This window comes from Micromesistius poutassou (assembly GCF_964030765.1).
Source record: "Micromesistius poutassou genome assembly, chromosome: 11".
NCBI classification, from domain to species: Eukaryota; Metazoa; Chordata; class Actinopteri; order Gadiformes; family Gadidae; genus Micromesistius; species Micromesistius poutassou.
Genome location: NC_140281.1, coordinates 13,479,225 through 13,506,155, shown reverse-complemented (window position 1 = coordinate 13,506,155; position 26,931 = coordinate 13,479,225). Strand labels below are relative to the sequence as shown.

General features: G+C 44.6%; 1 protein-coding gene across 1 annotated transcript; it reads right to left on the bottom strand.

The window, feature by feature from the left end:
* Positions 1-10,069: 10,069 nt before the first annotated feature.
* On the bottom strand, positions 10,070-16,724 carry insig1 (insulin induced gene 1). The gene is made up of 6 exons (XM_084475558.1): positions 16,011-16,724; positions 15,518-15,857; positions 14,295-14,419; positions 13,727-13,893; positions 13,191-13,290; positions 10,070-11,496 (listed from the first exon to the last, which is right to left on the bottom strand). Exons 2-6 carry the CDS (start codon positions 15,840-15,842, stop codon positions 11,467-11,469), a joined length of 747 nt encoding a protein of 248 aa, XP_084331684.1. The 5' UTR covers positions 15,843-15,857; positions 16,011-16,724; the 3' UTR covers positions 10,070-11,466.
* Between the last annotated feature and the right edge of the window lie 10,207 nt (positions 16,725-26,931).

The window sequence follows — 26,931 nt, the reverse complement described above, 5'->3', positions numbered from 1 at the left end:
TAAAATAGGCCTATGTCTGGTTTAAAAAAAAAAAAAAGGTATAATGAACTCAGATGTGAGTGAGTGGAAATAAGGACACCATGCCAACCCGCGCGCCAGTGTCCTCAAAGGAAAACATAGTTTGGCTCTATGTTGTATTCCACTAGGCTACTTGTGGCACCGGTGCGCTGCAGCTTTTTACATTTGCGCATCCACTGGGGTGCTGTCCCCGACCACTGCGCTCCAGCAGGCGTCCTAAACTAAACTAGGGGGCGAAATAAAGAGGCTTCGACTGATGCTCACATACTCTCACTCTGGACTTTTCTTCTTATTTTCAATACGAGCCCCCGAGTGACGTCGAGGACCGTTATCCTAGACACGTGCCTTTGGCCAATCGGGTGGCCGGATGCTCAGCACGTGACAGTGACACTAGATATCCCAGCATCACCACGCCGAGAAGAGGCGTATGAATTCCACTGAAAAGTAAAAGCTTTTTTTAATTTGCGCGTTTTTGTAAGTTATCAACCTTATATAATTTTTGGAGGGGGGTTTAATTAACGCACAGAAAAACGAACTAAAGACGATATAATAAATGTGTATATTGAAGTCCAGATAATATATGGGGAAAACACAACATTAATGCCTGTAGTTAATTGACATTAATGAAATACAAACTGCAGATATTCCACATGCTTTTAGTTATTTGTTGAAACGTGCGTAGGCCTATATGTTAGTATTTAAATGTAAATGTATTTATTTGACTCGGTTGATGATGTATTTGGGTTTAACGTGTTTAAAACTAATTTGAACGTTGTCATGAGGGTTTTAGAGGAGTTCCCATCCAGTTAAAATGAAGCAGTGGGCCGACCTCCACCTCCACTGACACCCAACTTCTCCCCAACTGTACCCTGGGCTATCCTCGTTGCAATAGAGACGGGCGTCTTATATTACGCTTCCAGGGGATCAAGGGAAAACAATGCCACAAACTAAAAAGAAAAACCAATTAAGCAGAGTTAAGCAGGCTTGCTGGAGCTCATTTGAATGCAAAGGCCCCGGCCGTCCAGCGTCCCGTGACGGCTTTGGCCGAGGCAGAATTGGGTCCATATCCCTTTAAAGGAAATCAGTGAGGCAAACAGTTTGTTTGGAGCGCGGCGCGAAGGGTAGCGAGTCGCGCCAAACACAAAACTTTGAGTAACTTTTGCTGACCAACACTTGGTTCGCGGTCGTCTCTCACTAGAAAGCGACAGTGGTCGGGTTTCACGTGAAGCGCGCGCTCTTTTGGCCGTGCGTGAAGGGGCGTCGCGGCGGGCCGGCTCAGCACAAGTAAGTGAAGAAGATACGATAAGGGTTTCATTATTTCATTTTAGATTCGTTTCTATTAGCCCCACTTTTCTCCCGAAGGTCTGGAATTTTATGATTGACAAACATATTTAATTCATCACCTTCTATTAAGTAGTAATTTAGGAATCACAATTCATATTTTCTTTGCACATTTTCTTCTAACAATTTAGGCTTTCCCCTTTCTTTCTTTTAGTTCTTGAAAATAACTTTAGGTTTTTGGCTATTGTATTATGTATTGTGTGTAGCTTATACGCCGTTTATCTACCTATTTGTCCTACTAAATGCTTTATTTAAATCTTAATTTTTAAATTTTCCTTTTATATATATTTTTCTCACCAAAGCCCCACCATTATGTCTGCAGTGGCCTATATCTTCTTGACAATTGAGCCAGGGGTTGCCTTTGTCTTTACGTAGTCCCAGGACTAGCAGGGTCATGGTCGGCACTTACCCCCGACACAACGCCACGGTTTAGAGGCTCCAGTCATCTGCTAAACTATAACTTCCACAAGCCGTCCCAGTGAGAGTGAAAGGTGTCATTAGACTTGCCGTTCTCATGCTGCGATTGTTTCTCACTTGTGTGGGGGAAACCCAGATTATGTTGGCCGACAGACAATGCCTGCTACTGCTGGAGCCTGACCCCTGACCCCCCCCCCCCTGCCGCCTCGCGCTGTCAGCCGCAGGAGAGCAGGTGAATTATTCTCCAAGACGCACAGACATGGATGTGTTATAAGGGCCTACCTGACACCTGCGTCCACACCGTGTTTACATCTCACCGGGTCTGCTGCCACTAGGTTAAGGCCTTACACAAGGAGACCCGTCTGGTGGCGGACGACCACCAACCAGATTAGGATCTAGTCATGGTTTACTTTTGAAATTACTTTAGATATAGAACCAGCATCAACGTGAATTATTGTTTTATTTTATTTCATTCATCGTAATTTAGAGTAGAGTAATTGCTTCACGAGAGAGTAATACCGTATTATGCCACTATTAAGGAGCTATTTTATTAGATAACCTATATAGAGAGCACTAGGTCTAACATGGCCCCAAGTTATTTGCCATATTGAATTGTTTTTTTTCGGTAAATTAAGTTCAGATAGCCTACTGTTGTAGCAGGGTTATTCAGCCGCCATGGGCCTGGAGTAGGAGTGGTTCGGCTATTTAGTATAGCAGATCGATAGGTATGATCGGAGGTATCGGAGGGTTAATGAAGGTCAACCTACTGCCGATCACCACGCCTCGACCGGCACACACACGGCCTCAGATACGCTTTAGTTTGCTCTTAAATGGAGTATTTCTTAACTGATCATTAAATATTTGAGGTGAGTCCGAGGTGTGTGGTGCAGGGCTGTGTGGCTGAATGTAATATAATACATGGGTTTATGTTGAAAGGGCTATCTTTTTAAGCTGACTAACAATGCGTAAGACGTTCCGTAGGCCTATGCCTGTTTAGAATCATGGATAAAATGTACAACTACTTCTCCATAGACAAGGAGATATACAAGTACATTTTAAAGCTTCACATTAAAAAAGTTAGATTTTTTTCCTTGTAATCGATTGCTAAAAATGCGATATAGGCTTGAAAATATGCCCAAATAGTGGCTTTGGTAATAATTCAATTTGGCCATGATTATATATGATATATGCTAGAATTGAACATATAACTAAACCCGTCCGCATAACGCAATCTGTAGGCTTGCTTTTATAATTAATTACTAAGGTCAAATAATGGTCTTGATCACATTTACTGATCAAACCATTCCCTCTTCGACCCTTAGTCTAAAATACAGGCTTTATATCGTTTTTATTTTTTTTTCATGCTCTTATAATGTCATGGTGAGTCTTTATTACCAGGCCATGATTGTAAGTCAAAGGATGGTCAAATAATACCAAATTTCACAAGTTGCACGTACGGCCCATCAACGTGTGTAAAACAATAAATAGTATAATGTGTATATAGTACAACTATGAGTAACGTGGCTAGTAAGGTGTGCGATGTCACTAAAGCTGAAAAAAAAAAACTCATGAACGCATTAAAACTCCTCCGGTGGTTTTCAATGCAGAGGTGTATTATAACCATGCATCGCTCACGCCTGTAGGGCTATACCAACAGCACTATAGGCCTCAGCAAGCGACTGCGCATGCGTGTGTCCTTGGGTTCCTCACCCGGTTCCCTCTGACTGTCGACGTCACCGGTACCCCGTAGCTGCACGAGATGAACCGCCACTACAGAGGGTGACGCGCGGAGCGGATTTGTGAATGGACGCCGTGATCTGTGCAGAGCTGCGATCCAAGGGCCTCCTCTCTCTCCCACCCCCCCCCCCCCCCCCCGTCCCCTCTCTCCTCCCCCCTCTCCCTCCCTCCTCTCGCACTTACTCCTCTCCCCTCCCTGCGTTCCCACCTCCCTCTTTCTCTCTCTGCTTCCCTCTCCTCCCTCTGTCCTCTCTTTTCTATCCCGCTCCCTCTCCTCTCTCCCCTTTTCCCAATGAATTGTCTGCTGACATATCGGCTCTCCGTCAGCTTTTCATCCTTCCTCCCGCCCCGTGAAAACACGTCTCCACCACATCTTATGGGGTTGTAGCCCGGGCTCTTTGGTTCTGTGTGTCCGTGGACTAAAGCCTGAACCGGGCTTTAGAGTCCGACCGAGCAGACCTTGATCACAATAGGTATAACGAGGCCTAATTGCGTGCTGCGTAGCTTCTCTATCACTTTAACTGGAGCTGGGGCAACTCTATCATGGTGTTAGTCGCCCTGGCTCTTATCGATCTGATTGATCTGAAGGGGCTGGGAGTATTGAGGCTCTCTATCGACGCCGTCTTTTGTTTGGAGAGCAGCCCTCGTGTTGAGAAGCGGGCCCGGCAGGTCCTTTAGAAAGCCTCTTGCAGGTTTTAATAGTAGGAGTTAATCCGTCTGATCACTGTGCCGGAGACAAGGCTCGTTTGAAGCGCGATTGTTCTTAAGGGATCGGGGTTGAATATCTCCACAAAGTCAGATCATCGAATTCAGCACAAACAACCAAACAGCCCCCTGAAGGAGCTGAAAGACCCTGCTAAATCCCCCTCCCATAGCGACAAAACTTCTCCTAATGGGAAGCTATCCGAGCCCTTTGTCAACAGGATCAACATAGGCCTACTGTAACATGCTGAAGAGGGAAAGTAAACACAGATCAGGATTCTACTGTAATTCTACATTTAGGGTTTGCTGGAAAAATGAGCAACCCCCCCCCCCCCCCCCACCGAATATTTAAAACCTTGTTTTCTTTAAATAATCATTATTATAATAAGGTTTAATTCAACATGTGTTTGTTAATGCTAATGGAAGAATTATAGGTATTTTCTTGTTGAGACAGGAAGTAATTTCCGCATAATTTCTTTAAATCCAACTGAGAGTGACATTTTTTTTACTATTATTATATATAGGCCTAAACTATAAAGTAATAAACAACCATATTATTAATTAAAACGTTTAATACTAATGTATTATTATTATTATTATTATTATTATTATTATTATTATTATTATTTAGGCAGGTCTATGCCATGCCGTATGGAAATCATTGTGTGTACAAAGTCATCAAACTCTGGGGCTGTAATAAATAAACTAAAACTCAACACACAATGACTCAACTAATACACAATTTATATAGCCTATAGGCTCAATCAAATTGTAATTCAAAACGTGTAAAATACAGTGTGTAGAATACAATATTATAGGCTACATATTTCGGCAACATTATAAAGAGAAAATAAAGCTAAGCTTTATTTGCTTAGTATTGGTCATACCATAATTCATATCGGGAAAGTTACATGTTTTGCTATTTAAATATCGTTTCCAAGTTGTGGGCCTACAAGTGGATGTGTAAGAACGTCACACTCCAACCCCGTCCCAGAGTCAGACAACGGGGCGCGTGCTTATCTGACCTGTCCGCACACGCACGCGCCTGATATTAAGGGACCGTTCAGTCTGAGCTCGTGAGCGGTGCCGTTAGGCGCGTCGCGCGGCCAGATGGATCTACCTGTCCCCAGCCTCGCGCCCCAGGGGTCCCTGGGATGGTGTCACCTGTCCTGTCACTACTACGTACTCGCGTGACAGCAAAGAGTGGCGCCACCGGGGAGTGGTGTGAGGTTGTGGCGGAGGAGGAGGAGGAGGTGGTGGTGGTGGTGGTGTTGGAGGAAATGTTGATGGTCGTGGAGGTGGTGGTGGAGATGTTTATGGTGGAGGTGGTGGTGGTGGTGCAGTGGGTGGTGGTGGTGGAGGGGATGTTGATGGTGGTGGAGGAGATGTTGATGGTGGAGGTGGTGGTGGTGGTGCAGTGGGTGGTGGTGGTGGAGTGGATGTTGATGGTGCTGGTGGTGATGGTGAAGAAGTGGTTGTGCATCCCCACTGCGGAGCCAGTGGGAGGTGATTGTGGTGACTGGTGGAGGTGGAGGAGGTTTGGGTGGGGGACTTGGTGGTGGTAGTGCTAGGGGTGGTGGGGCTGTGTTTGCAACGGGGATGTTTGGCGGGGTTAGGATGGTACACATACCTCGTGCACCTGTCCGGACACCCTGCGACGGTTTATGAGGGAGTGGAACTTGTGGAACAAGTGGAATGAGGACAGGTGTACGCACCTGCTGTCCCGAGACCCGACCCGAAATATAGCGGCTGAAGAAGATCAGGAGGTCTGCAGGGAACCAGGGTGGTCTCAAGTTAACCAGGGAGGTTGGTGTAGGGGGCTGTTTTGTCGCCTAGCCGACCACCAGGACAACCAGCCAAACCGTTTCTAAAAGTCAACTTTGTGGCTTGAAGCCACGGTTAATTTCCTTCCAATATCCGAGTTATTTCACACCTTTTAAAGCTACGCCATGCTGCAATTTATCTTCTTTGTACGACTGCAACTGAGAAGTAAAGACATGCGTTCACGGCTTCATATATGAGCGATATAACGTGATATTAGTCCGGCCAGCAGGATAGTGTTCAGGACTCAGAAACCGTTTAGGTTGTTTATTTCTGGTCCAGCTTTAATTATAGGGAACGGGGTCAGCCCTGACGCGTCACTCGACACTCTTCTTGTGTGGCATCGCGCGCTCCTCGCTTTAACGGGCCAGAGTAGTGCAGGCATCTCGTGAAAGCGCTCGTGCGCGGGCGTACCTTTCACCTCGGCGCACCTGAGTGGGTTTTACCCGCATGGATGTGTTGGATTAGTCCCATTTCACGGTCCTGAACTATGACAGCGATGCTCACCCAGCATTTACAGCCCTGCAACTTTCACATAATCACCACGCACCCACGCACCAGCACGCACACACACACACACACACACACACACACACACACACACACACACACACACACACACACACACACACACACACACACACACACACACACACACACACACACACACACACACACACACACACACACACACACACACACACACACACACACACGGTTTAAACCCAGTGCGCTCAGGAGCAGGTGTCCATGCTATATTCTGCGGAAGTGTGTGTGATTCTTTTAAGTGCAGGTGAAAGTGTCTCGAAAGGCACCATTGTTAAGGGCAAACTTAGTTTGTCAAACTCCCTAGAAATGTTGGTTTGGTATAGAGCACGCAGGTGCGCGCTATTTGTGGTAAAGAATTGACCGGTTAAGGATAGATGTGTTTGGTTAAGGAACGACCATTCTCTTTCACACAACAGGTGTCCCCAATACCCTGTGTCCCCCAATACACCAGCATTGGCTAATTAAATCATAGGCCTAGACCTAGGCCCATTATGTTGCCAGGACAACGTTTGATTGTCTCTCTTTATAACTAGCCTATCTTTAGGCTAAACCAGCTGGTTAAATTTAACGATAGTGGTGAGACACACTCTACAATAGAAGAGAGACAAACTCTTTCCTCTGGTAGAGAAACACATAATCTATAATAGAGGACAGTGTGTCTCTCTTCCATTATAGAGGACAGTGTGTCTCTCTTCCATTATAGAGGACAGTGTGTGTGTCTTGACAGAACTGAAGGTTTGATCAGAATATTTCCATCATGTGTTTTAATATCTGATGAATTAAAAATAAACTCTGTTGCTGCTATCTGCTGTTCATTCATACAAACCTTTTCACTATCCTACACGTAATATGAGACATACTGTAGATGCATATATAACGTGTAGTTACTATTCTTCGCCACTAGGGGACAGTAAAGCCTGTTATATAGAGACTATGTGCAGCCTCGAAGGACCAATAGCGACCTCTATTGGCGACACTCTATATGTACGCTCAAAACCACAACTGAACTCCTCCATCTCCTTATTACAGTGGGATATTACAAAGATAGACCAGTAACCATGTAGTATTCCACTATAAACCTGGCTGACTGTTAGGCCTATCTTCTCGTCTCTCTGAGAAGTATTGTCTCTCGACCGCCTCCCTCTCTCTCCCCTTCTTCCTTAATGTCTTTATCTCAGTGTGAAAACATAAAGAGAGCGAGGGGGGGGGGGGGGGGGGGGGGGGGGAGAGGGTGGGCAGAGGGAGGGGGAGAGAGGGGGAGGGGAGAGAGAGGGAGGGAGAGAGCAGGAGAAAACAGGAGATTGGCATAGTTCCCAGTTGCTCTGAGGTGACAGAGTATCTTATAGAGTAGTAGTAGTAGTAGTAGTAGTAGTAGCAGAAGTAAGTGGGGAGCGCTGGAGAGACAGAGAGCGACGGACAGATAGAGAGAGAGAGACGTATATGGAAATAGAGAGAAGGATTGACAGATACACAGGGAGATACACAGACAGACCGAGAGACAGAAGCAGACAGCCACATAGCTAGAGAGAACAGAGATAGACTGAGGAGGTGGATAGATGGAGATGGACAGATAGAGAGGAGAGAAAGATGAGTAGAGAGGGGTAAAATGAACAGATAGAGAGGAGAGAGGGATGGATAGCCAGGGGTAAGATGGACCGACAGAGAGGAGAGCTATACAGAGGGAGGGAGAGAGAGAGAGAGAGAGAGAGAGAGAGAGAGAGAGAGAGAGAGAGAGAGAGAGAGAGAGAGAGAGAGAGAGAGAGAGAGAGAGGGGGGGGGGGGTGGGGGGGGGGGGAGGTGCAGAACAGTGCTCCTGCCTCTTGTCCCGGATGATTCGCTGTGTGAGAAAGGTTAGCTGTCACTCCAGCTGTGGTTTAACCAGAGCCCCGCCCCTGCAGACAGCTAGGGGGGAGTTAACAGAAGGGGCTGAGGGAGAGGGGAGAGGGTGAGGGAGGGATGGGATGACAGAAGACTATATAATGGGTGTAGAGAGTGTGACCGAGCAACTAGACAAAAGAGGTGAAAACACAACCTGCCAGTGGCAGCCTGTTAGCGGTTAGCAGCTAGCACCGCCAAAGGAGCATTATTGTGCTAATATATGATTTGTTTCAATGGAGCGGTGGTTGTAGCTTTGTTTAGTTTCTCTTAAGTATTGAAAATGGATCTAGGGGATCTACAGTTGCTATGCTAAGCTAGGCTCCTTGCTGTAGTAATGGCTAGCAGGCTGTGTAGGTTCTTATATTAATAATAATAATAATAATAATAATAATAATAGCTGCAAGCAGTGATAAGCAGTGTAAAGCATGCAACTGGGCGCATCCGCCTGATGTTGCACACATTTTGAAAACAAAGGAAATGGTGAATTCAGTGAGGCCACTGCTGGAGGTCACGTTAGGTTATTAACTCAGTCAGAACTGCGACCCTTCTGGCAATCCCCTCACAGTGTGAGATAGCACACCCTGTCAGGCCAAAGCGCCTCTTCTGCTGGAAGAACTCAACCTAATTGACCTGACCTAAGCTGATTTTTTTTCAAACAAATTCCCAGACCAGAATGCTGGAAATAGCTTCAACGGCCCCAAAGTCCAAAGTTCCAACCACGCTATATGTGTGTGCAAGGAGGGTGCATACTCTGTTGGTAGTAGTAAACCATTGCTTAGTTTTAGACCATACACTCAAGGAGTGTGCCTTCACTGCCGTAAGTAATGGACCATTGCTTAGTAGTCCACCTAGACAAGCTGTTTCCTTACACTGGTACCTGGTGATATTCAAACCATGGACCAAGTGCTCTATTCACTGAGCTTTTGACAAACATGTAACATGAGTTGGAGATGGAAATATCTTGCAGAAAATACACACTCAGAGAATCAGAGAATAGATTCACTATCAGTGACAGAATACCTCCACAGTATATCATAATACAGTCACCATCACTTACAGATTTGAAATACATAACAAGATTCTCAGAAAACATTTTGTGGAATTCAAACAATGGACTTTCTGCCTTGGAGGTAAGTGCTCTACTCACAGCGCAATTGACAAGACTGGTAACAAAATGGGAAATCCTAATAGTTTTAGAAATAGGCATATTTTTCACCTACATGGTCTACATGAACCAAATAGAAAACAGAGTTCATATTGAACTTTTATGAACCATATGAAAAATAGGGTGCAGAGTCAAGTAAAGTAGGTGTCATGACTTTGAGAAATGATCTAGGAGGAGATGGTAAAACATGCCTACCTATTGGGCTTACACCTGTGGGGGCCTGTAGAGAATTTTAGAACAATTGTAATACATTGTATTATTTGGGTAATGAGGAATCAATTCGAGTTGGTTTGGATGGAATTGGTGAATTGGCCTGGGAGGAGTTGATAAGTCATTTTTTTTTGCAGTTAGAAGTTAGAAGTTGCAAAAAAACAGTAAAAAGAAAAATAATAACATAAGGTGCCTTGCATGTGCTTTTAAAGTGAACGACATGGCAAAGTGTTCCTTGTAGGTTTTTATTTTCACTTGAATTCAAGGTAGCAAAAATGGCTACAACTGAAATAGCAGACAAATAAACTCTAACACGTTACAATCAAAAGGTGCTTCACCACCTCAGAAAATAAAGCTTCTTCGTGTCCGCACACCTGAATGAAAGCGTTGAACCAGCAGCGAAGGGCACACTGCCCGTACTGGCACACAATGCAAAATAAAGTATAAAAGAACAAATCTGTATTTTTTTCTGTATGTGAACTATGAGATGTTTAAAACAGTTTGACACAGTTTTACATGTTTAGTTCTCCTCTGGTGAGAACTCATTTGTGTTTTGACTAAAAAGGCAAAAATGTAAGAACAATTATTCTGACAAAGGGTTTCCAACCCACTGGTGTTGTGTTATTGCTGTTTTACTGGATGCTTGAAGCGCCACTCTCCATCAAACCAAGTTGTGGTTGGATAATACCGGTCTGATTACATATAGGCACACACACACACGCACAAAATAGATCACCATTTTTAACAAATGATAAAACTGAAATATCGTAGTGACAAAAGCACTAAATTCTATAATACAAAAGGCAATCACAGACTGCAAATGTCCCAGGAAGCCGCGCAGGGCCCTGTCCTTCACACTGTTCCCATAGCCTAAACACTATTCATTCACCGTCTTCACCAGAACATGGAAAACGTGAGATTGGGAAAGTGATTGGTGAGAATGGAAAGGCCACGGAGACCAATGAAACGATCCGTTCCCAAACGTAAAGCTCTGCCCCACAATACTTCAATATACTGACGACCCTCTCTCTCTCCGAATACAATCCTTTAAAGCCAATAAAACCTAAGTATAACCTCTCTGGATCACACTGCAGCTCTAGAATATATCCACATGCCACCAAAAACACTGCACTCTGTCCTCTAGGGGGCATTCACTTTATATATTAAATATCACTTCCATGCATATTTGGGATCACTAACGTCAGTCTTTTTTTAACTTTCTTCGCCGTTTGACAACAGACCCAGAGAGCGACAGCACCACCTGCTGGGGAACAAGAGGCAGGACCTCACCTTGAAGCTTTTTCCCTTTATAACCATCTTATGTCTATAAGAATACACCATGGCAGCTCCGTCTCCAGCGATACAACCACACAACCGTGCATGCACACACACACACTCGGTGGCGGTTGTGGTTGTGAAGGACTATTGGTGATCCTTGTCGTCCCAGTAGAGCCGGTGGGGAGGGGGCTAGCCCCGGTGATGTAGAGATGAAAACATGGCACGTAATGGTGGGTAGGTGGGAAAGGGGGGAACAGGCACAAGTAACTCAAAGTCCTTTCTTCTTCTTCATTTCTCCCGTGTCACCATGTGGAAGTTCCTCCAGGACGTCCAGACAGAGACTTGAGTCATCAGTCACTGTGCGGCTTCTCCACTCCACCCTGAAAACACACAAACACACAGAGGCTTAACACCTTAACCACTAGGGCTACAGCTTACTAGGACCATAACACCTTAACCACTAGGTCTACAGCTAACTAGGAATGTAACACCTTAACCATTAGGCCTAAAGCTAACTAGGACAATAACACCTTAACCACTAGGGCTAAAGCTCACAATGACCGTAACACCTTAACCACTCGGGGCAAAACTAACCAGAACCAGAACCTGCTAAACCAACTCCAGCTACAGGCCCTTTACCAGTTGAAGGAATTGAAGATCATGGACTACTCTTTACTATTCTTTACAATTTAGTCACTTGCAGACGCTGGTAACCAAACAAACTGACACTCACTGGATACAGAAGTTTAATAAAATTTCTAAGCAGGTATCTTAGGCATCTTTCTCAAGAAATGCTCCCAGGTAGGCTGCAGGCATTGGGATTTATAGTCAGTTACACATCCTAACCACTAGACTATGCTATCTTGCTAAACCAGCCACAGGGTCTCACAACTAAAGTGGAGCTTGGTCTACAGAAACAGGAGTTCTGCTGGGTTCATGGCCCACTTATAAATAGTTGAAAACCTTTCTGTAAAGAAAGATGGTCTTGGGGATTCAAGCACACCCATGTCCCCAATAGTACCTACATGTCCTACATTAGTACTGGAACAACAACTATGAGATATATTTAGTTCAACCCAACACTGGGTTGGGTTCAGCTGCTCCTTGGTCCCAAAGAGAGTCCAGTTCATGTCTGTTTAATACAAACTACAGCTGGTCTTTCACTTCCTCTGACTGCAGGAAATTCAAAATGGCCAGTCAGCAGAGAGAGAAGGAAACGCTTCACGTGATGAGCCACTGTTAAAATGCATATTTTAACAGTGGCTCTGCTTTAAAACTTGAGCTGCCACAAGCTTCCTATAATAAGCCATCGGCCATGTAACTAATTTCTATAGATTCAAGTTGAGACAGAAAGAGAGGGGGAATGAAAGAGAGAGTGAGAGGGAGGAGGACACAAGCCAACATTCCTTCTCTGTTCCAAACACAAACAACGGGAGGGGGGCAGTAGCGACAGCCACAGAGGAAAACAACAAGCGCCGTTAATCTGCTGTCACGCCTCAAGCGGGGCACATCGGGGCTTCTGGGTAAATTAAGACATCAGTGGCAAAGGGACTTTTTAACTCTTCAACTGACTGGGGGTCCACTTTAAGACACTTTGTAACTTAACAGTAGGACATTTTTCTTTTTTTAGTGTGACTTTTGTACCTTTATTTTGGTCTGATGCCTGTTTAGTTTCTATTCAAACTTTTACCCAAAGTGACTTACACAGTTCAGTTCAGATACATTCATTAAGGAGAAGATAGGGGTTAGACAGTAGTGAGACGGGTCATTAAGGAGCAGGTAGGGGTTAGACACTACAGAGACAGGTCATTAAGGAGCAGGCAGGGGAAAGGGGTCAGCCTGCTGTAGGATGCCTACAGGTTAGACTGGGGACATTGGGGATCGAATTCAGAATCTTTCATTTGAGAGTCAAAGACCCAAGTTAGGGTAACATGAATGTCTCCATGACAACAGATGTTGTTGTTACTGTGACAATGATCACCATTTTAGTCACTACTTAAAAAATTGGAAATTATCCTAGTGACATGATTGTTAAATATGCTAGTTTACATGACTGTCAGTGGCGGGTGGTTACCATTGCAAGCTGACGGCCGATGTTGCCCATGGTTACGCCTCCGGAGAAGAAGATGCAGGGCAGCCAGGAGCGCACGTACAGGAAGTCTGGTGACGTGTACCTGAGGACAACCCACAACACGCCATTTAGTATCTATAGTTACAAACCATTCTGTTGCAATCTCACAAAGTGTCGTGAACATGTTAGGATATTTCTGACTGAAATTTATAAAGTTGTTAAGCGGGAAATTCTCTGTAAATCTGTTTCTTCCTGCTAAACAATCCAGCACGTCTAGCTCTTGCGATAGTGACTTGAGCTCTGTGAAAGTTTTGATGTCACCACTCATTCTTGTATTTGCCTCGGACAGCATTTTTTTTTTTTAATAAAACCGGTAGAACAGGCTATTAAATCATTACGTCATCAAAGAGCAGGACCTTTTTATTTGACTTTTTAAATTTTCCAACTGCCAAGGCAATGTTTATTTTTCTCGCCAATAAAGCCCTATTGAATTGAATGTTCGAAGGGGCCTATGAGAAGCAGAACGGGAGGAGACCTACTGGTAGACGCCGTTGTACACCAGCAGCTGAGTGATTACGGTGGCCAGGAAGGCAGTGGTGATGCCCAGGCCGAAGCCACTACGGGAGCGGTCGAACGTCCACCACAGGCCCAGAGACAGAGCCGCCAGCGTCAGGGACAGCTGCACGTTGTTGGCAAAGTCCAGCTTCTGTAGGACAGCAGGTTAAGGAGAAAACACAACCAGACCTACACCACGACTAGGGGTAGAGGAACAGGTCGTTCTGTTTTCAGTCGTTTAGATCTAGTTTCCAAATGAGAATTTATCGTTTCAGATTAAAGAGTGACTGGGTTGACAGTTAATGTAAATATTGTTGTGAACCAGCATCAGAGAGTTTCAGATCTCTATGTGAACCAGGTTAACAGGTGTTTAAAATCTGAATCTGAACAGTAGTGTCATTTCAGATTTTCTCTTTCAGACTTAACAGCTATATGATATATGTAGGAACAAGCATCATTTTAGTCCCAATTCCGAATCTCTTTCTGCTAGACACATGACTGAACACTTGTTCATTAAGGTAGTCATCACTGAGTTTCCCGGTGAAAGGATACGACACTGGCGTGGTTGATGCCCACGAACACGGCGATGCAGCGCATGACGCTTGCCCACTCCCTCTTGAACTTATGGGGTTCCCCGAGGTGACTGTCGATACAGGGGTACAGCAGGCCGATGACAGCTGGAACACACGACAGACCACTGTACATCAGGTCACGCCTCATACAGTCTTTGGTTAACATAGGATCACTTTCACTTCTGCATAAATGAGCCGTCACTGTATTTGCATTCTTTCGTCATCTTCATTTGTGTTAGTATTAGTGGAGTCAGCCACAGTCTAGATCTTACTCCACTTTGCTTTCGGTTTTGGGACCTTGCTTGATAGGACTTAATGCTGGTTTTTGTTTTGAAAAAGGTAACCCTAACTAAAAATAGTTACCATAAGTCATGTTAAACAAGTTAGAGGTAAAATATTACATATATATATATATATATATATATATATATATATATATATATATATATATATATATATATATATATATATATATAAACATAATCAGCAAATATACAAACAACACTGTTTGTATATTTGCTCATGTCCTGTTTCTGTTGTAACAATACACATACAAATCGTGAACAAATGCTAACAAATAAAAATAGAATCATAGCTTTTTACTTATATTATTTACATTAAATGTCATGTAAAAGCGTTAACAGATGTGTTTCCTTTTCGGCAGGATCCTTTTTGCATAATCTGGACTTCCTTGTTATCCAGACAGGCGGGAGGAAAGCTCCGCCCACTTCCCCTCACCCGTTATGAAAGCGACCAATCACAGAGCTGCTTACGTAGTTACGTGCACGGTAGTTTTATATTGGATCCAATAGGAAGGCTTATTCTGTACACACCAGGCAAGGGCATATTCATAGAACACCCGGACAAAACAACTGGAGTCTATTATTCATTTATATCTATTCATATTAACCAAACACCACAACAGCACAGAGAGTTAGCAAATCCTGAACTTTTCATGTTATCCATTTTATTATATATATATATATATATAATAAAATATATTATATATATAAAATATTCTCTGCAGCCCCCAGCCCCACACTTCTCACAGATCCTCCCCACTGCATGCCGAACGAGTCCACTCATATTTCTATCTATATATATATATCTATATATATATAGATATATATATATATATATCTAGATATATATATATATCATTATATACGTATATCTACATATCTCCTGTAATAAATAACTTACCGGCCCCGGTCCCGCAGCAAGGGGGGATCCACCAGGCGGAGGAGAACAGCGTGCTCATCACCTCCTCGGGAAACAGCGTGACGTGTCTTTGGATCTGCAGCAGGTTGAGCACCAGCGCCAGAAACACTCCGACGGCGAACAGCACCAGACCCCGCCGGAGGAGGTTGGCGGCCCGGTCGCTGTGCAGCGAGCCGTAGGCCCCCCGGAGCACCGTGGTGATAATGGACAGCATGTCTACGGCCTTAGGAGCCACCACCCGCTCCTCAGAGTCCCCCCGAGACGGCGCACAGGAACACGTCCAGCAGTGGTCTTCTAGTCTGGGCATTTGGGTCTGGCACGACTGAAGGAGGGCAAAGTCACAAAAAGAGTCGGTACCCGCTGGTCTAGATCTAAACGGACCGGACTAGGCCATGTTAGATGTCATATTGGACTGAATGTATTTAGAAGTAAAGAAGCATAGTGTGCAGGGCTTGAAGTGGAGCTGGGCGCCTACCTGGATGTCTAGTGTTGCAGACACAGTCCTCGGTTCTCTTCCTCCGCGACCTGGGGGAGAGATTCTCGGCGGTTCTCTTTGGTCTCAAACGAAATACTAATACTGTTGTATGACTCTCCTTCAGACAACTAACAGAGAAGAGGGGTCTTCAGCTCAGAGCGCTGTTCAGACTGACTCTGCTCCCACTGCACAAAACAATCACAGCTGGGTCGGGTGAGGATCCTCAGCCAATCAGAGTGCGGCGGGTGATCTGACGTGTCACCCCTGACCACACCTCCTCCGGCTCGTACGGTATGGTCAGGCGAGCTTTTTCGGTCTTCGGTGCTCGCGTAGAGGGTCAGGTGAAGGTGGTGCAGGTGTGCCCGGTGCTGCAGAGATTCAACTGTTTTGGCCCGGATGTTTATCCGGACGACTAGATTATAAATAATGAAGCAAATTAAAGTAACCTTTCAGAGAAGATAGACCTATATGTGATCTTCTGCTAATTATAATATAGGCCTACGTTGTTTTATGCCTATATAGATTTATTTTAATTTTACTTACTTTTTTTTAAAACTTATTTTTACTTAAAATATATATACTAATCAGAATTTGAAGCGATTGTAGATCTGAAAAATACCTAAAGATCTTGCAGAAAATCGATAAAGCAAATTAGTAGTAGTAGTAGTAGTAGTAGTAGTAGTAGTAGGCCTACTGTAGTAGGTCTACTACTATGGAAGTAGGTTACTAGAGACTATTACCGTAGAATAGATACTGTGCGCGGCGGTCTGCTGCTTATAGCCCCAGAGCCGTGTGTACGGCTGGTGACGGCACACCTGGCCGTGTTTACATACCAGAGTTCACCTGAGAGGGGCGTGGCAAGGGGGTTGTTCTCGGATGTTTTCCGACAGAAACATGGCTGTTTGTTTTGCAAGCCGGCGGCTGCCATGAACTTTGAAAGTCTGCTATCACTGCGATAACGCGTTAAAAACAAGACACGCCTGTCCCAAATGGGTTAAGCTCACGCATCATCCACACAACCACCATGCAAACAATAAAAAAAAGTAAACACTGATGGGTGATTCACAAAGAAAATTACCGTTTTAATTGATTGGCAGGAAATTAGGTCATTGATGAAATTATGTTAATGTCAAAATGTGAAAGTGGTCCATTCCACACTGGTGAGTCATCTAACATACCCCCCAGCCACACGAGAGGGAAGTTACAAGGCATATCTGTACTAATGCATATTTCAGAGTCCTTGTTTCAGCTGGCTGTCTGTTCTCTGTGTGGAGGAGAGCTATGGACTGGTCATGTGGTTGGACTGAGAACTGTTATTTAACAGACTGGGCCTGCAGACAGAACGGAAGGTCTTCATCAGGATTACAGCTTAGAAGGACCTTTACTATACATGTCTCTTAAAATGCACCTTTTTAATTTAACCGTCCTTGAATCTCTACTGTCTTCTTTTGTTTAAACACAACTCAAATGTGTGTGATGCTGAAAATAAGGCTGATGTTTTAAGTAATTTCTTATTTCCCCGTTCCCCGTTCCCCGTTATGCACTTTCTAGTGCCGCTGTTGATTGATGTCTGTCAGTCCCCCACCAGGTGAACCCGGGTGAATGTACTGTATTTCCGTGAACTCTCACTCATCCTGTTTGTTGAGCTCAACCATCACATGGTGTTTATTATTCTCTTCACAGTGAACCTGTCTGTGCTCTGATTGGCTGTAGTTTGATCTCAATAGAATCCATTCTGTACCGGAATGCCCGACAAGCTACAGATATCAAGCTCATAGAATAGACTGCTTCACTGTGGAGAGTGTATACTGATAACCAGCTCATAGACTAGACCTTGTTTATGAGCTGGTTCTAGACATTGTGGAGAGCGTATACAGATAACCAGAGATTAGACCAGACCACTTCACTGATGAGAGCGTATTCAGATAACGAGAGATTAGATCAGACTGCTTCACTGTTGAAAGACATTATAGATAACCAGAGATCTTACAAGACCAATTCACTGTGGAGAGAGTATATAGATTACCAGAGACTAGACCGCACTGGAGAGAGAGTATGCAGATAACCAGAGATTAGACTAGACCGTTAGCTGGAAGTTGATGCTCTATGAAGTCTCCTTCCTGATTACATATCTCTAAGCATGGACCTTGGGTGGAGGGGGGAGGATGCATGGGGATTAGGGAGAGGGAGGGGAGGATGAATGAGGAGAGGGATGGGGGAGAGGGAGGAGAGGAGGGATGGAGAGAGAGTGGGATAGGAGGGATGGGGGAGAGTGAGGAGAGGTGGGATGGGGGAGGAGAGGAAACTGGGGAGGGATAGATTGAGATAGTGGAAGATGGCTGGTGGAGGGAGAGGGATGGGGGAGGAAAGGAAACTTGGGAGGGATACATTGAGGCAGGAGAAAAGGGCTGGTGGAGGGAGGAGGGGGAGGGAGAGGGAGGAGAGGGAGAGGGAGGAGAGGGGGATGTAAGAGGGAGTGAGAGAGGTGAGAGGGTCTCTATTATTAGTCTTCTTGTCTGATACTGACCACATGACCACATACAGACAGGAAGTGAGGTCTTAGAGCAAGAGGGGCTATAGGGACCAGAAGGCCTCCAACCAGAGCTGTCCCAGTGACTAACACAAGTGTGTGTGTGTGTGTGTGTGTGTGTGTGTGTGTGTGTGTGTGTGTGTGTGTGTGTGTGTGTGTGTGTGTGTGTGTGTGTGTGTGTGTGTTCATGACATTGCAACTAACAACACTTGACTGAGGTAAGGAGGTTAAGGTAAGTTATGATTAATGTAAGGTGGTTAAGGTACGTGATGGTTCATGTAAGGTAAGGGGGTTTAGGTAAGGTTATGTAAGTTGGTTTAGGTAGGTTATGGTTAGGTAGGTTAGGTTAAGGTAAGTAATGGTTTATGTAAGGTGGTTTGGTGAGTGAGTGTGTGTGTGTGTGTGTGTGTGTGTGTGTGTGTGTGTGTGTGTGTGTGTGTGTGTGTGCTTATCTGCCTGTCATAACGGTGCAATCAACCCTCTGAAACCCTCAGGATCAGGTAAGAGAGAACTGACCAATCACAGCCCTTCTCTAGGGGGGATGGTGCTGTGTGCGTCAGAGAGAGCAAGAGGGAGGGACAAAGATAAGATGTCATCAATAACAAACAGGTTTGCCGTTTATCAAACATCACCCAATGTTTGATAAGATTTTAGATTTTCCATCAAATCAGGCCAGACTCTCCCTCTAGTGGACCCAGACTCTCCCTCTAGTGGACCCAGACTCTCCCTCTAGTGGACCCAGACTCTCCCTCTGGTGGACCCAGACTCTCCCTCTAGTGGACCCAGACTCTCCCTCTGGTGGACCCAGACTCTCCCTCTAGTGGACCCAGACTCTCCCTCTAGTGGACCCAGACTCTCCCTCTGGTGGACCCAGACTCTCCCTCTAGTGGACCCAGACTCTCCCTCTAGTGGACCCAGACTCTCCCTCTAGTGGACCCAGACTCTCCCTCTGGTGGACCCAGACTCTCCCTCTAGTGGACCCAGACTCTCCCTCTCCCTCTCCCCAGAACCTGTGAGAAGATCCGTAACAGACCTTCAATAAAAAAATTAATCCTCTACTGTTAATGTGACTTTTGTGTACCCTTTTTAAAAAAGTGTGTGTGTGTGTGTCTAGGTGTGTGTGCGTGTGTATGTGTGTATATGTGTCTATGTGTGTTTGTGTGTGGCTAGGTTTGTGTGCTTGTGTGTGTGTGTGTGTGTGTGTGTGTGTGTGTGTGTGTGTGTGTGTGTGTGTTGATCACACCACTCTTTCCCCTGAACAACCTCTCTGCTTAATGGTTAACACTGAACTCAAGTTACCTCAAACAAGATGTTTACACAGCAGTTTACTCTGGACGTAAGTAAACGTTAAATATTAAACCTGCCAAGCACAGGGAAACAGCTTGGTAATTGTGACTTCTAATATTAAGAAAGGTCTTTGGCCTTACGACGTATAAACTCTGCTGTGATATTTGTATGCAAGGAGTGTATGCAAGGAGTGACTTCAAAATAACAAATTGCATGTCAAAAATATAAAATATATCTAATTCAAACCCACCATGGTTGGCATGGTTTATAATTTCGTTATGGCATGGGGTAATACAACACAACCACTATTTTCCATTATTTTATACAATAGGCTGTATAGAATGGTTAATTATGTTTGTATTAGTTGACTGTGTTTGTGTGACAGGTGGCCTATATCTTACGCATGACCAACACCAGAAAGTAATAAAAACTAGTAGATAGTGGGGAAGTCGATGCCGGGGTAGTTTTATGGTTTTCTGCTCCGAACTACATATCGATTTGAATTGTGTGGACACATTTAGATCTCTCTAGTGACGAGAGAAGGATAAAACCCATGTCGTTCACACAACAAACAGTAGATGGTGCTCACGCAACATTGAATGACAAATTCAGCACGGGCGCTCATTTCTATCCTGGCAATATGGAAAACGGTGTTTGTCTTTTGTAACCGTTTGTGTTTCTGTTTTTTCTCATTCTGTGCTTCTTTCTTTTTCTCATTTTGTGTCGGTTTCCTGTCAGCAACATCAGTGTGTGATGCTGTTAGTGTGCACGTGTCATTTCCTAGTTTCAGCTAATTGCCATGTTGGCAACATGTTGCTATGGCAGCGGTGCTGGGATAAAAATACACAGCCTTCAGGTTTAGCCTGAATATAATATTAATATTTTCAATATCACATTCAAACAATAAGCATTCCAGCATGTGCTCGGTGGGAATCTGGCACATGCTCAACAGACAACAACAACAGTTGGTCGTAGTGTTACATATTTTAGTCATTTGCCACATTCTTTTATGGAAATAGGCTTACAGTGAGATCAGATACATCAGATACATTAAGCAGCAGGTAGGAGTTCGACAGTAGGCCTACAGAGACAAGTCATTAAGGAGCAGGCAGGTGTTAGAGGGCATTTTGCTCTAGGATGGCTACAGGTACACTGCAGTCACTGGGACAAAGCACTACACTAACCACTACACTATCATGCTCCCCACAGATAAGAAGCACCATCAAAACAGTCTGCTGAATCCAAGACACATCCCCCTCATCGACTCTAGTTGCAGTGTTCACCCAAAAGAGATTGGTCCTTAGTCGACGGTAAACATCTGGGTCTCTCAAGGGGCAGACACTCCTGTCCCCAGTGATCTCCAGGTAAGTGTTTAAAGTTTAAACACTTCCCTCCCTTTAAACTTTAAAGGGATGTTCCCCAGGTAAGTCTTTAAAGGGATGATCTCCAGCTAAGTGTTTAAAGGGTAGTTCTCCAGCTCAGTGTTTAAAGGGTAGTTCTCCAAGTGATTAAAGGGATGTTCTCTGGGTAAGTGTTTAAAGGGATGTTCTTCAGCTCAGTAGCCGCGTTTACATGGACAATTCTGATCCGATAAGATTTCTAATCGGAATAGATCTATTCCTATCATGCGATCCGAATGTACTGTATGTATGGCATTTACAAAAGTGGTAAGCGTACGTTCGTATGTCTCTCGTGCACACCTGACACATCTGGACTGGTGGCGACTTAATGGACTTAATGGTCTTACCACTATTTGGCATTTTTATGTAGGCCTATTGATTTTTAAGGAAAGCCCAGCAGGAGAGAGCTTTTCTCTGCCTGCTCCTTCAATTAAGAAGAAGGAGGACAGCACAGCGACGTGCTGCTATCAGGCAAAAAAATCCACTTTCCTTGAGAGGTCAAGTTCGGGGTGCATTAAAGTACCGACGGACCAATTGCGAACTACTGCAGCTGCTGATCTCCTCTCTCTAAGTTACCCGCACCCACCCCAAACCAATCTGAATAAGTGTAGGCTATACATGTCGATTATAGCGGACTACACCACCTCTTCTATTCTGCATGGAATTCCATTCCGATCAGAGAATTGTATTCCGATTGAGGCGTATATATATGTTAATTTTTTATTCCGATTGAGCTGTCTTCCACTTCTAATCAGATCAGAAGTGTCCATGTAAACGCAGTGTTCAAATGGATGTTCTCCAGGTAAGTGTTTAAAGGGATGTTCTCCAGCTCAGTGTTTAAAGGGATGTTCTCCAGCTCAGTGTTTAAAGGGATGTTCTCCAGCTCAGTGTTTAAAGGGATGTTCTCGTGTTTTAAGGGATGTTCTCCAGCTTAGTGTTTAAAGGGAAGTTCTCCAGCTCAGTGTTTAAAGGGATGTTCTCCAGCTCAGTGTTTAAAGGGATGTTTTCCAGTTCAGTGTTTAAATTGATGTTTTCCAGTTAAGTGTTCAAAGGGATGTTCTCCAGTTAAGTGGTTAAAGGGATGTTCTCGTGTTTTAAGGGATGTTCTCCAGCTTAGTGTTTAAAGGGAAGTTCTCTAGCTAAGTGTTTAAAGGGAAGTTCTCTTAAGTGTTGAATAAAGGGATGTTTCTATCAGCCAGATAACGAGAACAGGGGACAGACCAGATGCTAATTGCTCGGGCCCGGCCTATAATTGAGGGCAATTAGCAGCACAACTCTCTTGTGAGGTAATTGTGTTTGTGATGAATCAAGAGAGAGTGAGACAAAGGGGAGTTGTGGTGAATATACATATCAAAACAACTGCTCTGACTGCCAAATGTGTATCCATGACATCAGGGAGACGTAGGTGGGAGAGAGTGCAGCTGCAATAGGATCACACCTTCAATCCACCACTAGAGACCCTAGTTATCAAGTGTCTTAACAATTACAGGGTTATTTATTTAAAGTCAAATGTTTGTCCAATGTAAAAACCAATGTAAAAAGCTCTGCTCTGAGCTATGAGTGATCTTAGGATGTAGGAATGTTTAGAAGTGGCTTGAGAACTACGGGCCCTATGCTCTCTAACGCCCGGCACATCATTGTAGGCCTATACGTATACGATCTCAGAGCTGGTTTTGGGAGAGAGTTACTCTATATCTATTTGATGGAAATATAATATCATTATCTTACCTAAACACTATATGAATTAAATAAGTGTGAAGAAAACACAGCGTTACCAAAGAGTGTCTCTCCCCTACAATTGGCTCTTTGTGCTGCCATTATGGCTTAACTCTGTTGATTCTCAGAAGAGGATCAGAAGACGATAGGCCAAGGACAGAACATTCTGTTCATAGAGTCAAGGCTATTCCATGTCATACAATGCTCTGACCTCCTAGGCAGATGAGCAGCCTGTGTTATGTAAAGAATAAGTAAAGAGTGAGGTCACGACGTATGGGTGATGGATGTTTGGAATGGAGCATAAAGGAGAGAAAAGCAGTTCTTTGCAAACCCACTCAGGCTTTGTGCTGACTTGTTTGTAACTGCTTTCTCGATCTCTCTTACTTTGTGGAAATGTTGTTTTTCCACAACAGAATCTGTATCAGTTTGTGAGCTTATGCCCTGTACTATGAGTCGCGTGCGCTGGTGAGTACAGTCGCACTGACGATGGCTCCGCTTACAATATGTAGTTTTCTGTTTATTATTATTTTTATTGCTTTTATTTTTGCACGTACTGCACGGTCGCACATATAATATGATCGACAAGCACTTTTGGATGTACGCTCGTCAACTTTTTTACTACTTACCGGACTTTATGCGGCGATTCCTTTGTCCTGCCGCCTCTTTGTTTTCGACGGTGGCACAGGAGAAAGAAAAGAGGCAAACGTGCAGGTATCTTATGCAGATCTAGGACAAGATACTGCAATCCGCCATTACCGAGCATTTTACTCTCAAATGTTCAATCCCTGGACAACAAAATGCACGAATTGCACGCACAGATTAACTTTCAGCGAGACACTGCAAACTTCTGCGTGCTGGCGTTTACTGAGACCTGGCTAGATTCAGGGAGTCAGGGAAACAGAGAGGCGGAGGGGTCTGCCTGATGGTCAACTCTCAATGGGGTTCGGATGTAGCAGTATTATCAACACACTGCTCACCAGACCTAGAGCTGTTGACTATAAAGGTATGTCCCTTCTACCTTCCCCGGGAATTCAGCTGCATTATAATCTCAGCAGTTTACATTCCACCAAAGGCAGATAAAACGTCAAAAAACATCACACTTTCCCACCCGTGGTGATCAGACTCTTGACCATTGTTACTCTCAATTTAAGGACAGCTATAAACCCCTCCCCTGCCCTGCCTTTGGTAAGGCGGATCACACCTCCATTCTTCTCCTCCCAACCTACAGACAGCGCCTAAAACAAGATAAACCGTTTTTTCGGGCAGCTCAACGATGGAGTGAGGAAACCATTGTTACTCTTCAGGACTGTTTTGAAACTACAGACTGGCAGATGTTCTGTGATGCAGCTGATGGAGACATAGATGAATACACAGACTCTGTCTCAGCCTACATCTCCAAGTGCATTGATGATGTTGTCCCGAGTGTCAATGTCAAGACTTTCCCTAACCAAAAGCCCTGGGTTAATGGTGATGTAAGGGATAAGCTCAGAGCACGGTCCTCTGCCTTTAGCTCTGGGGACCTGGAGAATCTGAGGAAGTCCAGATATGACCTGGGGAAAGCCATCAGAGATGCCAAGAGAGCCTACAGAGACAAATTAGAGTCCAACTACCACAGCTCCGACCCCAGACGCATGTGGTGTGGACTGCGAGCCATCACTAACTACAAGGGGAGGAATAGTAGAGATACCTAGCCTGCCACCTCTCTCCCAGACGAGCTCAATAGCTTCTACGCACTGTTTGAGGTGAGCAACACCATCCCCTCTGTAAGGCTAGCTGAGGACCAGAAGGAGAGCTTTTAAAAAAGTAAACCCTCGGAAGTCATCAGGGCCAGATGGCATTCCAGGCCGTGTCCTCAGAGGGTGCGCCGACCAGCTAGCGGAGGTTTTCACCTCCGTATTCAACCTCTCCCTCAAACGGTCTGTAGTCCCCACCTGCTTCAAACAGACCACTATTGTCCCCGTACCAAAAAAACCTCCCCGTAGCACTGACCCCCATAATTATGAAGTGCTTCGAGCGGCTAGTCAGAACCCACATCTGCTCCATCCTCCCTGACACCTTAGACCCCCTTGAATTTGCATACCGCCCCAACAGATCTACGGACGACGCCATCACCCTGACACTTCACACCGCCCTCTCCCACCTGGAAAAGGGCAACACATATGTGAGGATACTGTTCATAGATTACAGCTCAGCATTCAACACTATTGTGCCCGCTAAGCTCATTCCCAAGCTCAGGATCCTGGGCCTTAACACCTCCCTTTGCAACTGGATCCTGGACTTCCTGACGGGCAGACCCCAGGTGGTGAGAATGGGCAACCTCACCTCCTCTGCACTGACCCTAAGCACCGGAGCCCCTCAGGGCTGCGTACTCAGTCCCCTCCTGTACGCCCTTGTTCACGTATGACTGTGAGGCCACACGCAGCTCCAATGCCATCCTCAAGTTTGCGGACGACACCACCATCCTGGGACTCATCTCCAACAATGATGAGACCGCCTACAGAGAGGAGGTAGGGGACTTGGCATCATGGTGCCAAGACAACAACCTCTCTCGCAATGTCTGCAAGACTAAAGAGATGATCGTGGACTTCAGGAAGCGGCAGGGGACGAGTCACGCCCCCATTCACATCGATGGAGCGGAAGTAGAGAGAGTCTCATGCTTCAAGTTCCTCGGTGTGTTCATCAAAGATGACCTTACCTGGTCTAGACAAGCAGACTCGGCGGTAAAAACTGCCCAAAAGCGCCTATACTTTCTGAGGAGACTCAAGAAGTTTGGCATGTCTGCCAAAACTCTCACCAACTTCTACAGGTGCACCCTTGAGAGCATCCTCTCTGGCTGCATCGCTGCCTGGTTCGGCAGCTGCTCCGCTGCTGATCACAAAGCCCTCCAGAGGGTGGTGAAGACAGCAGAGCGCATCATCGGCTGCCAGCTCTACCAAGGTATCTACCACACACGTTGCCTTAAAAAATCATGGAAAATCATAAAAGACCACAGCCACCCAGGCCATAGACTGTTCACACTGCTGCTGTCTGGGAGATGTTACCGAAGCATACAGGCACGTACTACCAGACTCACAAACAGTTTTTACCCGCAGGCCATCAGGCTTCTCAACCAGTAACACCATCAACCGTTGATCATATTGATCACATGAACACTTGTACATTCAATGTACATTACCTTAAATCCCTCTCTTTTTTGTTTTTGTTTAAATTATGAAGTACTGCTGCTAGTGTTCTATTTCTATGATGTCCTATTTTATTTATTTTTGTGATGTAGACTCCTGCTATTCCTGCCATTTTTTTGTGATATTTCATTGGCACATTCCACTTTAAATCCACTTTAAATCTACAATCAAATCAAATCTACAATACAATCTTTACACTCTCCATTGAATACACATGCTGCACTAGATACATTACATACATTACTCATTTCACTTTATACCTATAGTATTTAATATTTCCACTCTTCATTGGACACACCTGCTGCATTGGTAGATGTTTACATGTTTATATTCTCTTAAACTATTGATAGTGTTCTTGTTTTATTATATATTTTTATTATGTATACTTTTTCTTATATATATTTTATTATGTTGCTATTCTTACCACATTTTTCACATTTTCTTTTAAATATATTTATTTGTATCTCTTTTGTTAATCTATTATGCCTACTACGTATTGTTTGCCTGCCAGGTCAATAAGAATTTCAATGTACAGAATGCGTTTTCTGAACAAATGACAATAAAACACTTTGACACTTTGACACTTTACTATTGCATTTTGAAAATGCATCATGTTTTCCGTGTTGGAAAACAAGTGAAAGAAGTGGATGGACTTGAGACGGGCGGTCGGGGGTTGTTGTGTTGCCACAGGAGAAAGGTTCTGAAGGGCTTTCAAAACACTGTTGTGTGAGCGTGACACATTCCAGACATCAGTGCTGGCTAAAGTGGTTTGGACAGGTGCAAGAGAGGAAGCATGAACCAGAGAG